Source organism: Liolophura sinensis, chromosome 10, assembly GCF_032854445.1.
Source record: "Liolophura sinensis isolate JHLJ2023 chromosome 10, CUHK_Ljap_v2, whole genome shotgun sequence".
NCBI lineage: Eukaryota > Metazoa > Mollusca > Polyplacophora > Chitonida > Chitonidae > Liolophura > Liolophura sinensis.
The window spans coordinates 18,361,907-18,378,535 of NC_088304.1; the positions used below are offsets into that span (position 1 = coordinate 18,361,907).

At 36.7% G+C, this 16,629-nt stretch overlaps 1 protein-coding gene across 1 annotated transcript in view; it reads left to right on the top strand.

The window, feature by feature from the left end:
• The window catches only part of LOC135476949 (serine/threonine-protein kinase unc-51-like), a 41,722-nt gene that overhangs the window by 4,933 nt on the left and 20,160 nt on the right, over positions 1-16,629 (top strand). The window contains exons 2-8 of the mRNA XM_064757096.1: positions 2,917-3,009; positions 7,578-7,628; positions 14,156-14,188; positions 14,577-14,617; positions 14,964-15,013; positions 15,607-15,729; positions 16,055-16,128. Of these exons, the coding sequence (XP_064613166.1) occupies positions 2,917-3,009; positions 7,578-7,628; positions 14,156-14,188; positions 14,577-14,617; positions 14,964-15,013; positions 15,607-15,729; positions 16,055-16,128 (465 nt within the window). The remainder of the gene's footprint in view (positions 1-2,916; positions 3,010-7,577; positions 7,629-14,155; positions 14,189-14,576; positions 14,618-14,963; positions 15,014-15,606; positions 15,730-16,054; positions 16,129-16,629) is intronic.

Sequence of the window (16,629 nt, forward strand, 5' to 3'; positions counted from 1 at the left end):
ATGTCAGTTTATTCAATTCCTGAATCTCTTATGTATGTTACAAGTATGTGTGTCTACTGGTCTCTACTTCAATGTAGATAAGTATATGACATGCAAGTTTACAAATATAATCTGTATGTGAATTACGAGCTTAGAATAATACACAGCTCCTGATTTCTACTTCACTTCAGTTTAAGTGCAGAAGCACTGGAAAATAGTTAACCTAAAATGATAAAGGGTGACTGTGTATTCATGTTAGACCTAAGTGAGAAGCAAGTCAGGTGGGACTGTATAACCCAGTGATCTAGAAACCTTGTTTTTGTATATATGTACATGTGTCTTTCAGTTATTTAGTCTTGCTCTGGAATGAGTTCACCGTTGGTTGCTGTTGTTTTGGTCACATGATAGACTTCTGCTTAAAGCATGCTTCATAAGAGGCTCTTGGCATGATTACCCTGGTTTGTGCCTAGGCCTTCAGACAGGTGTGCATACTTACATTTACCTGTCTTAAGTTGAAAGCTTCCTGAACTCAGCCTTGCTTAATGCTCAGCATATAGGCGAGGAATGGAACAAGAACTGGTCAGCGCAGCATGGTTGGGTGAAACATGGTGTCTTAGGCAAGAGATTCCAGTGGGCCAGCATTCAACAAATATATATACATGTACCCATGTAAACAATTAAACACACAAACAAATCCTTAACTCAGGAGGCAATGTAAATAAAGAGAAAAGTAATGTCCAGTCAGGGGCTGGTACACAAGTCACTGTGACTGGTACACAAACACAGCCACTACTGTCCATACATGTACATGTACAAATGGTGCCTGTACATGTACACAAGTCACACGTCACTGTGACTGGTACACAAGTACACTGTGACTGGTACACGAGTCATGGTACTGGTACACAAGAACACTGTAACTGTAAATACACAAAAAAAAAAGCCCTCTACTTTACATGTAGGCCTAAATGTAGCATGGTGTAGAATTCATGAAGATAAAAAATTGGATAGGTTGTCTTTAGTGTGTCTTGACCTGACCAGTCAGATTCAGGATCATATGTTTAAAGGTAATTACTAATATACGTTATGTATGTGGCCCCCTGTACATGTAAAATCTGTGAATGTTGCTTTAATAATGGTGTTTTACTGTGTGGGGTGGATCATCAGATCCTGTTTAATGATGACATGTATGATGTAGGTGTTCCCTCCACACCTATCGATTGGACTGATAAACATGAAAGTATACTTGTATGTATGATTGGTAATTAGGTCAGTCATGTGATGTTCATTGGCATTTTGTCCTGGGTTGACCCAGTGCAGTATTATTTGTTTATAATAATATAGGTTATCTTGAGTTGTATTGCCCTTGGTTGTATAAAACAGGATATTGTCACAGTTTTTATAGCGTTCTGTAATTCTGTCAGTGTGTTCCAAGTAGGAAAGTAGCATTTTGGTTGTATTTTTTTTTTTTCAGATTGCTTTGTTGATTTTTTGTTTCTCCATCCAAGTACATGTATAATACAGTTGTAATTTTAAGGCATCTACATTGTATTGTAGTATTTATAAATTGTGTGGTTTTATACACTGCATGTGAGGGTACTTGTACTTGTACTGTATCTGCATATACATGTATATAGTTAATTCATTAAGGTGTTAACTAAAGGCACAGGTGCTTGCCAGGTACTAAAGGTAACAGCAGTGTCAGATATTACTGTGCTGTCTACTCGTTGGCATGTCCCAGATTCCAGCCAATCAGACTTGCTGATTACTGAGTCACACTTTTTTGAACTTGAGCAGGATTTCTTGCACTGATGCAATATCAAATTCCTTGTGTAAATAAATATACACTGTTCAGGTACATGTAATGAAGCTGTCTTTTATATTTAGTAGAACACTGCACAGACATATTTACCTGGATTCTCTGACCTATTTCTGTGAATGTTGATCTGCTTGGCTTTATTTTGAATGCATGAGCATGTCTGGAACAAAAAATATGATGTGGGTCCTAAGATTTTTGGTATCATTATCAAGGTACAAATAAATAAACCTCTTTCAGGTTGGTATAACGTTAGCTCTTCTCTAGCTCAGGCACATTTATGCCCATGACTGTCATGTACATGAGAAAAAGGAAATGAACCAATATAGGCATTACATTACTACATCATGAAGTTAATAAATAGTATAAATATTTAATATACATATGCACTTACACAGGTAGTAGTGTCATAGATACAGGTGACAGATTCCAAACTTGTCATACTTATAAATATACTTTTAACAGTATTAATAAACTTTTGTGTGAAGTGTTACCTGTCCTATACATACACATGGCACGATGCTCTGTTGATTTCATGAAGCCATGTTTGACTCAATTAAGTGAAAATTTATAGTTTCATTATGAATTAAATTAATACTTAGTAAAAGTGTTTTTGTTCTTGCTACTTGAGTTCCATTGGACTTGAATGGCATAAAATCTCTAATTGTTTTTTCTCCATTGAAAGTTTTTTATTCTCATCTACATGTAAACACAGGAGTAAGAGTTGACACCATCTTCCATGTTGGTACAATCTTCCTATTGGACTTGGAATAGCATAAAGTCTCTAATTTGTTTTTTCTCCATTGAAAGTTGTTTATTCTAATCTACATGTAAACACAGGAGTAAGAGTTGACACCATCTTCCATGTTGGTGCAATCTTCCCATTGGACGTGGAATAGCATAAAATCTCTAATTGTGTTTTCTCCATTGAAAGTTGTTTATTCTCATCTATATGTAAACACAGGAGTAAGAGTTAAGGTCATCTTCCGTGTTATGTAAGAAACACATAGTTTTATCATGAAATTTGCCAGTTAGAATTTGATGATGTATGTATTATAAATGTTGTATACTATACTTTTGTGAAACTGTTGATTTATAAAATATTTTAAAAAATTTTTCAGAGACCTGACCATACTGTGGCTATCAAAAGTATAACAAAGAAGAACTTGGCAAAATCACAGAACCTCCTCAGCAAAGAGATTAAAATTCTGAAGGTGAGTTTGTAATGTACTGTGTAAACATGTATTCATAAACGCAGATGGTTGTCATATGACTGAAAAAGTGTCAAATATGATATTAAACCCCAACCATCCATACATACAATGACATACATTCATACTGCCATTGAGTATTCTTACTATTTAAAAAAACAGTAGCAATTGTGGTATGATTACTTTTAATTCAGCCACCTGACCTCCGTCTCCAGTTGGAAATGTTGAGGTCATGTTGAGGTTATTTGTCCAATTTTAATCAGTGATGTCCATGGCTAGCAGCTGGTGCCTGACATCTCTCCCATTTAGAAAGGTAAATAATGTGTGATGCATGTAGGGATAGTGTATAGGCCTGGAACTGCCGGTGATGCCCACTCCTTACACATGTGGACAAGCAGATCTAACAGCCTTAATGATTCATCTCAGTTTGGGCATTAAAGTTTAGGGCAGTTATTATGGTTATCATTTATAATTACTAAGATTAAGAGGACTACAAAATTATATAAGAAGCAAATTTATACATGATTAATTACACCCTAAAGTAATTTTGAAGATACCGAAAGTGATGTCAGTGTGCTACTTTAAATACATGTATGTTGTGTATATGTGACTTCGGAGGGGCCCCTTACATACAGTTACCATAAAGGTGCATGCTCCTGTAGCTACCTGTATGGCTACACTACATGTACGTTATGTATATGTGACTGCATATGACTTTGGAGGAGTCCCTTACAGTTATCATAGAAGTGCATGCTCCTGTGGCTCCCTGTATGACTACACTACACATACATGTAATTACATGCAAATAAATTCATCTGTGAAGACACAACTTCAATTAATTACCTGTACAATTTACTTAACCTTGACTTGAGTGACCTCTTAATGAAATTCCTATATATTGAACCTGAACCACCCTCATTCCTCAACCTTTGTGTATATGAAAGAGCAGTTTCCAGTGCAATTTATGCACATTTTTAATTTAATTTTGGGGGCAAAACTACATTTGTTAGATTTGTCGATTTTAGGGCTTCACAAAAAGTCTAATTTTATCAGTCCACACAAAATAATGCACCTTCAGAATAAGGTTGGATAAACACTTTGCAATCATGGGAAAAGTTTGAAGAATTACAATAGCCATTGTTCACCATTAGACGTTCTGTGATTACAAAGTGGAGATGCTCCGCAATTCTGATGATTGTATTTAACATATATATCTACATGTACAGCTCCACCAATACATGTTCATTTACTGGAATCATGTGTGACTACATGTGTGTAAAGTAGGTCTTGTGTTTAGGCACTGGCATGTCATACATGTACACAGTACATTAGACCCCAAATCACAGCAGCTGGGTTCATGAAGCCCTGTGCATGTGTGAGGATCATTACACTTGTGAACAGAGGAGAATAATGAGGAACAACACAGCTCCCTCAATTAATAGGTCTGTCTGGACCATTTGGATAGCACTGGAAAATTACTGAGCTCTGATTTCAACATGTACAGTATAGATATCTGATTATATGTTAACCTCTCAGTCTGTCAGTGGCATATAACAGAGCATAGAAAACTTGTCTGTGCTATGATATACATGTACTGTAATTCTTTATCCTATTTGTATGTTTGTAAGGTGTTTATTTGAGCATATTCTGAAGGCATTTTCCTGTGTTGACTGATAAAATTATACTTTTTGTGAAACCCTGGTACAGGTCTATCCAACTAATGTAGTTTCATCTCCTAAATAAAATTTAAAAGCGTACATAAGTTGCGCTGAAAGGTGTTCTTTCATATGCGAAAAGGTTGAGGAATTTGGGTACATGTGCTGTCTTTAGATGCATGTCCATTGATGATTCATGGCATGATTAGCAATAATGGCAGCTGTAGTTCTACATGTATAATGTAGCATGTGGATAAAAACAGAATTAGAAAGGTTTCAAGATGGCTGTTAACATGAGGAATGTTGAATGTATTTACAGAAAATATGATCTCTAGACCCAGATGCGCTTTTTACATGGTTTTGAGTATACAGAGAAGATTGATAGGTTTTAATTAGCAGTCATCATTGCATAATGTTTTTGTTACATAGAAACCGGTCTTTATTCAGAGTTTGTTCGCTTCGACACATAAATAGCTATTCAAGATGTATGTGCGCACAGGTATGGAAAGTTATTGTGTGTTATTATTATTGCTTGCCCGACAAAGCAGGTGCCAACGAGTGGATTATTTTTATACAATGTAACTTGAGTGAATCTGTATCGTAAACGCTTTCTTTCATGCACCCTGACATTAAATTTGACTGTCGGTGGTCTCATCAGGGAGTTTTTATCTTGACATATACACAGTGTATACACTATTAGGCAGTTGTTTTGGAGGTGCAGCACAGCGTGACAGCTGTGACCAGTGTGTTGTTTTGTGTACCAGTATTTTTGGCTCTACAGACTTGAGGCTCCTCCCATGTGGGGGCTGCAGATCACGTAACACTTGCTAATTTAGACACCTGATGTTCCTCCAGTTCGAAAAAAAAAAAAAATCAGGTGATGTGTTTTTGGTGCTGGCTGGTTATGGGCATGATGACAGTAAATGTTCAAGGCAAGTTTTACACTGGCTTTGTATGAACCTCAAGGTGAAACCTTTCAGAGGGAAGTTGTGGGTTGGGGGTGCACTGCTAGCTTACATTTGCACCAAACAGGTCAGAATTTTACAACAAAGATAGAATGATAAGCTCTACATTCTCTCTTCCATCTCAGTTTTGCTATTTTGATTTCATGCTCACAGACCCATAAAGGGATCAGTTTTAAATCTCAGTTTACTAAATTTACATATTCAAGAGACTTTTTTTTGTGCTTAATTTTGTCAAAATAATTGTAAAAATTCAGACTGTGATGGTTTCAACCTGCTGTAAATCTTCAACCTTTTCAACCACAAAACCACTGTTTTCAGTGGAATTTATGCATACAATTAGGATGGAAATGGCGCTAAAAATAATTCCCCTACAGATTTCAGATCATGTATGTACATTTAGGAGACACAGTAAATACATATCATGATTAAAGAAGATACACGTCATTTGTAACCCTTGAGGGTTGGGCTTTAAAGTAGAACTGTCATGTATACACCTGGAAACAACTGTAACACATGGTTAACACTGCATGAATTAAGTTTAATCCCCACACTGTTTGTGTAGTTGTTGACGTTCAGGCAGTCTGTTTGTCCTTGATGTCATCCTGTCACACCCACTCTGACGTAGTAGACATGCATATATCATCAGCTGAAGCTATTATGAGACATCCCCTCAGCTGCAGATATACAATAGCTTTCTGTCACATAGACCCTTAATCAATAAAGACTGGCCTACACATAATACATGTATGTCTATGTTTATCCAATACTGTGTATAGTGTGGCTTGAGGATGGTCATTTTCAAACTTTTGAGGTCTTCCAGATATATGTTTTTCAGACTTTTTCTGGAATATTTCCAAGGTCTACCTCTACGTATTTTGCCAACGAAGTTAAAAAAAAAAATAATAAAGAATCTGTGTTTTATTGATTTTAGCAGAATGTACATGTGCAATGCAGAATTCCCTCGATTTTTTGCCAGTGACTTACGTGTACATATACAGGTGTTTTAAATGATTTAAATGAAGAAAATACATGTATATTATATTTCTATAGTTTTGACACCAGGAACTACATGTACATGTGTACTGTGTAGCTAACCCAGCCACCTTAAAGTGCTTCAGATGTTGAATATTTACATATACATTTCTAGAGGGAACTTAGCCTCAATAAGTACATGATTGTAAAGCCCTTTTCAGTTAAGTCACTTGCTGCTCTTACCAGCTGTTATTTGACCTTTGACCCAGCTGCGATTTGACCTTTGACCTGTATGGTGTCAGATGATGTATGACCTGTTATATATTAGGTAGGACCCAGATGATGTCAGTATGACCTCACATGACCTTTTCTCAACACTAAATGCAGCAAGTGTACATACAACATCAATTTCATAGTGTGATGGGTAAATGTAATAAACCCAGATCATAGAAATCAGCATGTGTGTTGCATACATGTATACATGTGTAGATATTGTTCATGCAGCGTACATATACAGATTTTATGTTCTTCACATGAAATGCGTAAGATTTAGTTAGTGCTTCAGTGTGACTTCCTGCATAAAATAGATACGAAGAAATTTTCCCCACTCCAGTATGCCTCGCACATACATTAGATAGCTGAACACAAGTTTTTGTGAAACTTTCAGTCAGGTAATACACAAAGGTTTACATGCATGTATACATAGGGTGCATATAGGTTAATTATGGAAAACCAAAACATGGCGTAACTTTTCTTAATTATACGCAATTATGTAACACTGTTGGTTAATATTACAGGTTCATTAGTGGGCTAGGTGTGTATTCATTAATTACTGTCCATGTGATGGTACACACATTTATGTAGGGATCTATTTAACCAGTACTATATGGATATATATGTGTGTATATATATATTGATTGAGTTCTCTGCAAAACCTATATGTATAATTCATATCATTTTACTTTTGTGTTATTTTCAGGAACTCTCTGACCTGCACCATGAGAATGTTGTGGCACTGCTTGATTGTAAAGTAAGTACTATGTTTATATACAGGTTACTGTACCTGGCATCATTTAACCCTTATGAGCTTAGATTGTTCTAATATCTCCAGTTGAAGATAAATGAATGAATGAATGAAAGCTTATGGTTTACTGCCTCTTTGGCAGTATTTGAGAACCAGGCAGGAGATACGACTGAAATATTTGATGTTAACTGGAAAAATGTAGCATGCTAGCCTGCATGGAACATGTACTGATGTATTGTGTAGTTAAAATGTAGGCCTAGATTTGTTTGTACTTTTGTACATGTATTTTACATTCATTATGTACTACATTCATGACATAATTTGTATAAATACACTCTGCAGTTGTACATAGTAATATCATAGTAAACTTAGCTCATACATGTAGACGTGACACATTTTATATTTAAATCATTGCACAGATTGATTTCCATTGTTCTTGGTTGGCTGTGTTGGAGAAAAACACTTATGGGGAAGATCTTTATTAATTGAAGTTCTGAGTGAATCACCAGTTCAAATAACAATTAAATTCAACTGCAAATCTTCAAAACTGAATGCCAGTAAGGTTATTTTTTTTGTAAAAATGTTGTCAGCAGACATATTGCAGGAGCATTTATATCCTGTAGAAAGGGTGAGCTTCAAACGTGTCATTGGGAGAAGAATTTATCTTTTAAATGTTAAACATGAATCTCTCATTTGTAGTGCACATTGTCATCAATAGGAGCAAAGAAGTTCTTTTTTGTTTTACAAATACTAAGGAGCAAGAGAAATGTGTACATTATAGAGGTTGAGTTTATTGTGATGTTTCATGCATGCCTTACACTGCATGTAACTGCGCTTGTCTGACCTGGCTGTATGGTCAGCACCTTGAGGGTCATTCTGACACTGATGTCATCAGCTGACTCGGGGGTTTCATAACTGTCAGCTACTTTACACGTACATATTTCATAACCTCCAGGTAAGCTAGCAGTAATTATTGTTAGAGACTCACAAGTCAGAATTTAGGTGACTGCTCATCCTAAATCCTGACAGTTTAAAGTACAGTGTATTTTAATGTAGTTTTCTGTAGGATCCTGGTCATGCATGATATGTACATGTAGAAGTAGTTATGATTACTATTCTTAGAATTACCATCCTGTTGAACAGATCCAAGTTCAGTAGTGTGCAGGTTTGTCTGTTTATGTACCTTACATGCATGTCCCTTGCCTTAAGATGTACCAGTATGCTAAATTAATATTCTGGTTGATTAAGAGAATACTCTGATTAATTCTTTTCAGAAGCGGTGCTATGATATGTCAGAGCTGCAAGCGCAGTGTACATGTAGTGCATGCCTGTAAACACCTGCACATACTTTGTGCATCATGTTCAGATTAGGGGTACTGTAATTCTTCAATCTTTCCACATGTTTGAAAGGTATTCATTCAATCATATTCTGAAGTCAGTATTCTATGTTAAACAGATAAAATTATATTTTGGGGGAAGCTCTGAAACTGGACAATCCAGCCAATGTAGTTTCATTTCCAAAATCAAATTAGACGTGCGCATAAAGTGCACTATTTTGCCCCTTTATATATGTGAAAAACTTGAGAAATTAGGGTAATTTTGATGGCAGGGTAAGCTAAATTGATCCTCTTTACCAGTATGGCTGCAGGTGTATGAGATCTTTTGTTTTGACAAGAATGACTCGCAGTCTCTCAGCTAGATTAAATTAAAGAATCAGATCACATGCAAGATACACGAACTGAGATTGCACCCATATCACGTATATGATCTCCCAATTGTCAAGATGTATATATAACAACAATGTAGCTTCTCTTTTTGAGGATTAGACATCAGCTGATCTTGTATGTCATAAGGAAGTCTTTGTCTAAAACACACCAAGTCATGAATTACTGTATGTACCCAGAAGGATGCGTCATTCTCTGCAAACTGAGATTAATTACAAATCCTTTTGTTTTAAAATCATTCCCCACTTTCACCTGAGCTGTACCAAGATGTAATTTGTACATGGAACTTCAGTTGTAATTGCATGTAGGTGTTTTCATTTTTAAAAAAAATATGTTTGGCTGGTATCTAGATAGATTCTGAGTCAGTTTACATTCCCATTTTAATAGGTGAATTTTTGATCAGGAGCTTGGAAGGCCTACAATGTACTTTGGTTCATGTTAAAATGAATCAATATGCACTATATTGAGTGCACTAACAGTCTAAGGTGCACTATTGATTTTTTTTATTGACATGATGGGTGTAACGAGTAAGAAATTCTCTTCTACGGTATACTGGAAGACGACAGACATCTCAGAAAAAAATATGCATTTGGTCCATCTTTTTAGTAGTGGCAAGCAATAAAAGAAATTAAGGATTATTGGTTTATCAGGTGCCTATAACTTTCAAACATCAGTCATTAAAGATTATTTGTTCTGGAAAGCCTTTGGTGAACTAATGATCTCTATCCCTGAATCTTATCTTGCACAAACAGAGTCTTGGTGTGGAATTTTAACAGATGTGTTACTAACCATGATGTGCACTCTGTGACCTGCATACATGGACAGGTTCAAATGTTAGCTGATCTCACGTATCCTTCTGAAGTTGGTACATGTACTTCTTTGTTACTTTAAAGCTCTCACTTTTACATGTGGGTGGTGTAATGATATGAAAGAGCACACAAGAGGCTGTACAGCTGTACGTGTGTGAAAGAGTGTGAAGGCAATTTGCGTAGTAGTGGTTAGCATGTAAGAGCAGCCAGCCTTAGTGCCACCCCACTTTCCTCCTGCCATAATGCTGGCTGTCCTCATTTAAGTGAAAATATTCTTTCAAACAAGTAAATACACGCAGTCATTTAGATGTCCAGAATTAGTAAATTACATATGGTCCCTGGAGTTTCTCCACTGTCCCTCCCTTTTACAGTATGACTTGCAGAATTTAAGCATTTTTTTGTCATGTATTCTCCAGGCAGTAGCTTCTCATAGGTCAGGGACATCTGTCCTTTGGTTTACCTCAGCCTCCCTATGTTGGAAGGCTGTCACACAGCCTGCTATGTTGTGACCAAGCCCACCCTTTATTGTGGCTCACAAGTTTTGTTTTGGTCACGTGACTGACCCAGTTTTAACCAACTGGATCAGCTGTTGAGTTGCATAGCAGGCTGGCTATAAATAGATCACAGTGTAAACAAAGAAGCCAGTGCTGTACTGTATCTACCTGTGGGACTAAGCATCCAGGCCTGGGCTCTGTACCTCTGAACATATCTCTATCCAACCAGACTCCAGTTTTTGATGCAATTTTTCTGGTTACGGGCAGGCTTATAGTTGTGTGTATGCAGATACAGGGCAGGAACATAGAGTAATGAACATGTATTCATACCTTACATTATCAGCAGTCCCAGCAAGTTTATAAACACATGACTTTTTTCAAACCACTGCTATCATGATTTAACCAGTAGTGTTAACCCTCAGAGTGAGCTCTTGGGAAAACATATCATGCACTCTATATAATTATACCCATGTACATGTATCCAGACACATGCATAGTTCATATACGTAGAAAGATCCAAACGGCTAGTTTTTGTGAACCTGTCGATCAGAAGACTTTCTTTTCAAGCACAGATGTTATGGCGATACTGGAATTAATGGCAGTTACATGTAAAAACAACATTCTCTTGATATAATGGAACATAACAACTATTGTCCGTTTGAACTGATAAACTCTATCCAATGAATGTGATGTACATGTGAAAACACACGATGTCTAATCCAAGGTTTGTGATAGACAAAAAATTTGTCAGATTGTGAAGACAAGTCAACATGAAATAAATTCTAGAAATATTGCAATTACAATTTATGCATCACGAAATCAAACATGGGCGGCGCATGCATCTGTTTTTCTCAAATAATCACAGGTTCATCTCAACATAGTCGTCAACGTAGCACAACTTATAAGTTTTGAAACTTTGTTTTATGAAGAAAAATAATTTAAAATTTAAAAAAAATTTATACATCTACATGTGCCTTCTTGAAAAAGTAAAAAAAAAATTTAAAAAAAATGATTATTCGTCAAAGATCAAATGTACACTGGATTAGTGGTAGATTTATTGGTCGAATGGATTTACAATGAACCCTGGGTAGTCGTGCATGACTACACATGCACATGTAACTGCATCTGTAATCCTTTACCCCAGCCAGCCAGCCAGGTGGAGAGAGCCATGAACTTCTAAGAGAGTTCATGCCCTGTCTGTGACACACACACGCACAACCATCATAGGCACTCTAAATTTGTAAGTCAGACACAACAGCCGGTTATATAAGCCTGCAGGCTTTTGTTATACCTACATATGTTTGTGTAAATTTGATGTACACAGGCCTTGGTGCCATGAATGTACTGTACAGTGCAGTTCAAGCAGGCAGAAATTTGTGAAGTTTCTGTATTAAAACAGTGGACTGTTAACCTATAAATTTAAATACATACATGTAACTTGCAATTGATCAGTCTCTGGCATTAAATTCATGCACATGTGTAACCTAGTTGTTACTTGAGTAGATCATCATGTATACATGTGTATGGTGGCAACATTTGAAATTTGGAACCTATACATGTTCCTTTAACTAATTGTGCAAACATTGATGTTTCTGATACATACTCTTCAGAGTGTTAGTCCATCTAATGAACAACTTATCCATATCTTTAATTCTCTAGAAAAACAAGGAGAGAAGTGTAATTTTCAGCTTTCAGAACTACTACTATCTGTCATAAAAATAAAAAGTATTATCTACAACATACATGTACATATGTGTATGTGTGTGTGTGTGTGTGTGTGTGCCTAAATTCAGATTGATATCAAAGTACAAAAACATATGGTATCACTGGCCACCAGGCAGCAGTACAAAATCATCTGGTATCACTGGCCACCAGGCAGCAGTACAAAAACATATGGTATCACTGGCCACCAGGCAGCAGTACTAAAACATATGGTATCACTGGCCACCAGGCAGCAGTACAAAAACATATGGTATCACTGGCCACCAGGCAGCAGTACAAAAACATATGGTATCACTGGCCACCAGGCAGCAGTACAAAATCATCTGGTATCACTGGCCACCAGGCAGCAGTACAAAAACATATGGTATCACTGGCCACCAGGCAGCAGTACAAAAACATATGGTATCACTGGCCACCAGGCAGCAGTACTAAAACATATGGTATCACTGGCCACCAGGCAGCAGTACAAAAACATATGGTATCACTGGCCACCAGGCAGCAGTACAAAAACATATGGTATCACTGGCCACCAGGCAGCAGAAAATTAAGTTACACTGATTGTACATATACTTGTTTATCGTAATGGGGAGACTTTGCCAAAGAGCCCTTTGTTAACTGTAAACACACTCAAACTGTTAGCTAATTGTACAGGGTATTGTGCTGCTTGTTGAGTCTGGTTTCCATATCAGGATACAAATGTATAACATACAGTATGAACACATAGTGGAGGTCACAAGTCCCCTGGCTGTAAGTAGTGAACCTGTTTCCAATAATTACAGCCTTAGGCAGCTTACCAGCTGATTCTCAGTCTGTGTCCTTGGCTGAAGTTCTTAGGTACACATCAGGGTCACACTTGGACTGCCTTATGCAAACTGCAACTAAATACATGTATGACGTAATACATGTTCATTCTTCCAAGGCGAACAAGTCTTTGTTGTTGGTCGTTAAATTCATTCTGTGTAAAAAACCTTGAATTGAGCTTCTTGTTTTACGATAATAAATTTGAAAGTTGAAAACCCTGTGGGTAGATGCATGCATACGCAAATTGTGTCTGTATTCTGATAACATAAGAAACTGTTAATCTCCAAATATGCATGAATACAGTGACGCATATAGAGAAACTTACATGTACAGCCTGTAAAAGCTGACTGTAATCTGATATAATCTCTATTTTGTACTGGCCAGATGTTTACAAACTATCGCTGTGTCGTGAATTAATGTTACACGTACATGGATATAGTCAGGTGAACTCTGTATGGCCTTTGTTGGATAACACCTGTATGCATGTGTGTATTTATAAGGCACATGCACTGGAAAATCACAATCAATCAGATATGTAAATCTACATGTCATCGATATCAATAGGAGTGAATCGATTTTGTGTTAAATAAGTTCCTTTATGGCTGCTTATGTACATACATGTATACATGTATGTGATCATTTAACCCAGCACTAGACAGTTGAGTTCAGTTGAGAAACTTTGTTTTTATCTCTGGCCTTTTTTTTTTCCTTTTTTTTTTTATCTCTCTCTCCTCTCAGATTTTTGAAAGTGAAAATTGTCCGTGATATAATTGGAATAATGCCAAGTCTGCACATAGCCATAATAATTTGTTCTGAGAGAAAAGCTTGAATATGATCCATTGTGATGATCCCTACCTTTATTTTCTGACATATTTAATTTGAGGTCGTTATTCAGTCCGGATCAGTGCTCAACAGCTGGACTACAAAAATGAGTTTATGTGTACACTGATATGATACGTTGTTTCTGTTCTGTGTGATTGTAGGAAACTGCAAACCATGTGTACCTGGTCATGGAGGTAGGATATATTTCAGCATACAAAGATTATTAAATGACAGTAGTCATACGTGCAGTGTACAGTTTTAGCGGTAAAAGAAACTAGACCTATGCAGACACCTGAATTTACAAATACAAGTAATATCTGTGCATCTTTATATGTGCACCTGTGGTACTCTAGTCATAGAAACTGTTGATCAATATAGCATGAAGTCATGAGTTAATAATTTACTTTCACATGAATTCATGAATTAGTAGAAAGATTGAAGCATCACTTTTTCATTTGTATTCACATAATAATTAACTCAGTGAGTTTTTAAAATCATAGGTGAACAATAGTCGTGTGTGTTTGTCGTAGATCTGCGCTTGTATACAAAACCCCCTCACTGAATTGTTTGTTTGTTTGTCAGTATTGCAATGGTGGGGACCTAGCGGACTATCTACAAGGTGGGTACAACTATAACAAGGTATCTGTATCAGTGATTGACAGAAGGCTGTGATTATAACATCCTGTTGAATTTTTTGTATCATCAATAGCATGGCTATGTTTACCTACACAGACCCTGATGACGACTTATGCATGTATTAACATATATACATCTATATGTATGTGGGCAATCAAGGCCGGTGTAACATGTGTGTTTAGAGTGATTGTAGTAAAAAGAAACACATATCTGATTTCAGTCAGTGAAACTTGTCGCATCGGAACCCCTTTTTTTCACACACACAGATGTACACAAAAAGAAAACATCCTCACCCATTGTACTATGTTTTTCTTCTTTTTTATTTAACTTCAGTCAAGGGACCTTGAGCGAAGACACTATCTCCATTTTCCTCCGACAAATCGGTAAGATTTTTTTTTTTTTTTTTTTTTTGCCCATTCCGTCCAGTGACTGAGTAGTGGAGAATCTTTCTTGTTACTCATATTGAAAAAGATATAATGGGAGAAATAGAAAAAAAAATGTTAAGAAAATGGTTTAGAAACTGCATGCACTTTGTTTTAGTCCACTTCCAGATGTATTTACAGTGTTCATATTTTTCTGAGTATACAGTAATGAGACCCACACCTGTGCTAACTCAACTATGCACATGTTCATGAAGATGCCAGAAAAAATATAAAAAAACTAATTACTTATAATATTTACATTTATGCTGTGTTTCAAATAAAATTTAGCATTTTTCAAATGAGACGTTTGGCTTCATTCTAATTGATTGGCTTTTATAGTGCCTTATTGGGCCACTAAAGAGTGTATGAAGTTAGTGAGGGCTGAATTGATGTGAAATACAGTAATTTCTGCACAAGTCTACGTGAATTTCAGTTTGGCTCACTGTTCTTTCCTGGCTGTACTCTAGAGTATCTCATAAGTGGAATATTCCTCACTAGTCGAATGGATATACATGTAACTAAATCATGATTGTTTCTGCTGGTGATTGTTTCAGCCGGAGCAATGAAGGCTCTCAATGCTAAAGGTGTGGTGCACAGAGACCTGAAGCCTCAGAACATCCTGCTGTGTCACTCAGGGAAAGCTAACGCCCCTCCACAGGAGATACAGCTCAAGATTGGTCAGTCCTCATACAACATCAACATGTGTGCCTACCTATGTGGAACAAAAACTTAACATTGAAATCATGTTTAAGATTTTGACTCAATAATGGCTAATGGCTGTTCATAATCTGCCCCTTGGGTCTCTTTCACAAAACTTTGTAAATGGCGTTTCTTAGGATGAACTAACCTGAATTATGAGAAAAGTTGTAACAAATCAAATTTTTGTGGAACTGAGCTCTATTCCTTATAAATTTGGGTTGGGGATTATCATGTCATTATGATGTGCATATAAAGTATGTATGTATGTATTAATTAAGTTGCATTTTTTCTCTCTATCCACAGCTGACTTTGGGTTTGCACGATTCCTCAATGATGGCGTCATGGCTGCCACTTTGTGTGGATCGCCAATGTATATGGTGAGTCTCAGAGTTGTAGGATTAGAAACCGTTTGGACTGTTTGTCATTAGTGAACAGTAGGATTAGAAACTATTTGGACTGTTTGTCATGACTGCACAATAGGATCAGAAACCATTTGGACTGTTTGTCATTGCTGCACAATAGGATTAGAAACCGTTTGGACTGTTTGTCATTAGTGAACAGTAGGATTAGAAACTATTTGGACTGTTTGTCATGACTGCACAATAGGATTAGAAACCATTTGGACTGTTTGTCATTACTGCACAATAGGATCAGAAACCATTCGGACTGTTTGTCATGACTGCACAATAGGATTAGAAACCGTTTGGACTGTTTGTCATTACTGCACAATGGGATCAGAAACCGTTTGGACTGCTTGTCATTACTGCACAATAGGATCAGAAACAGTTTGGACTGTTTGTCATTACTGCACAATGGGATCAGAAACCGTTTGGACTGCTTGTCATTACTGCACAGTGGGATCAGAAACCGTTTGGACT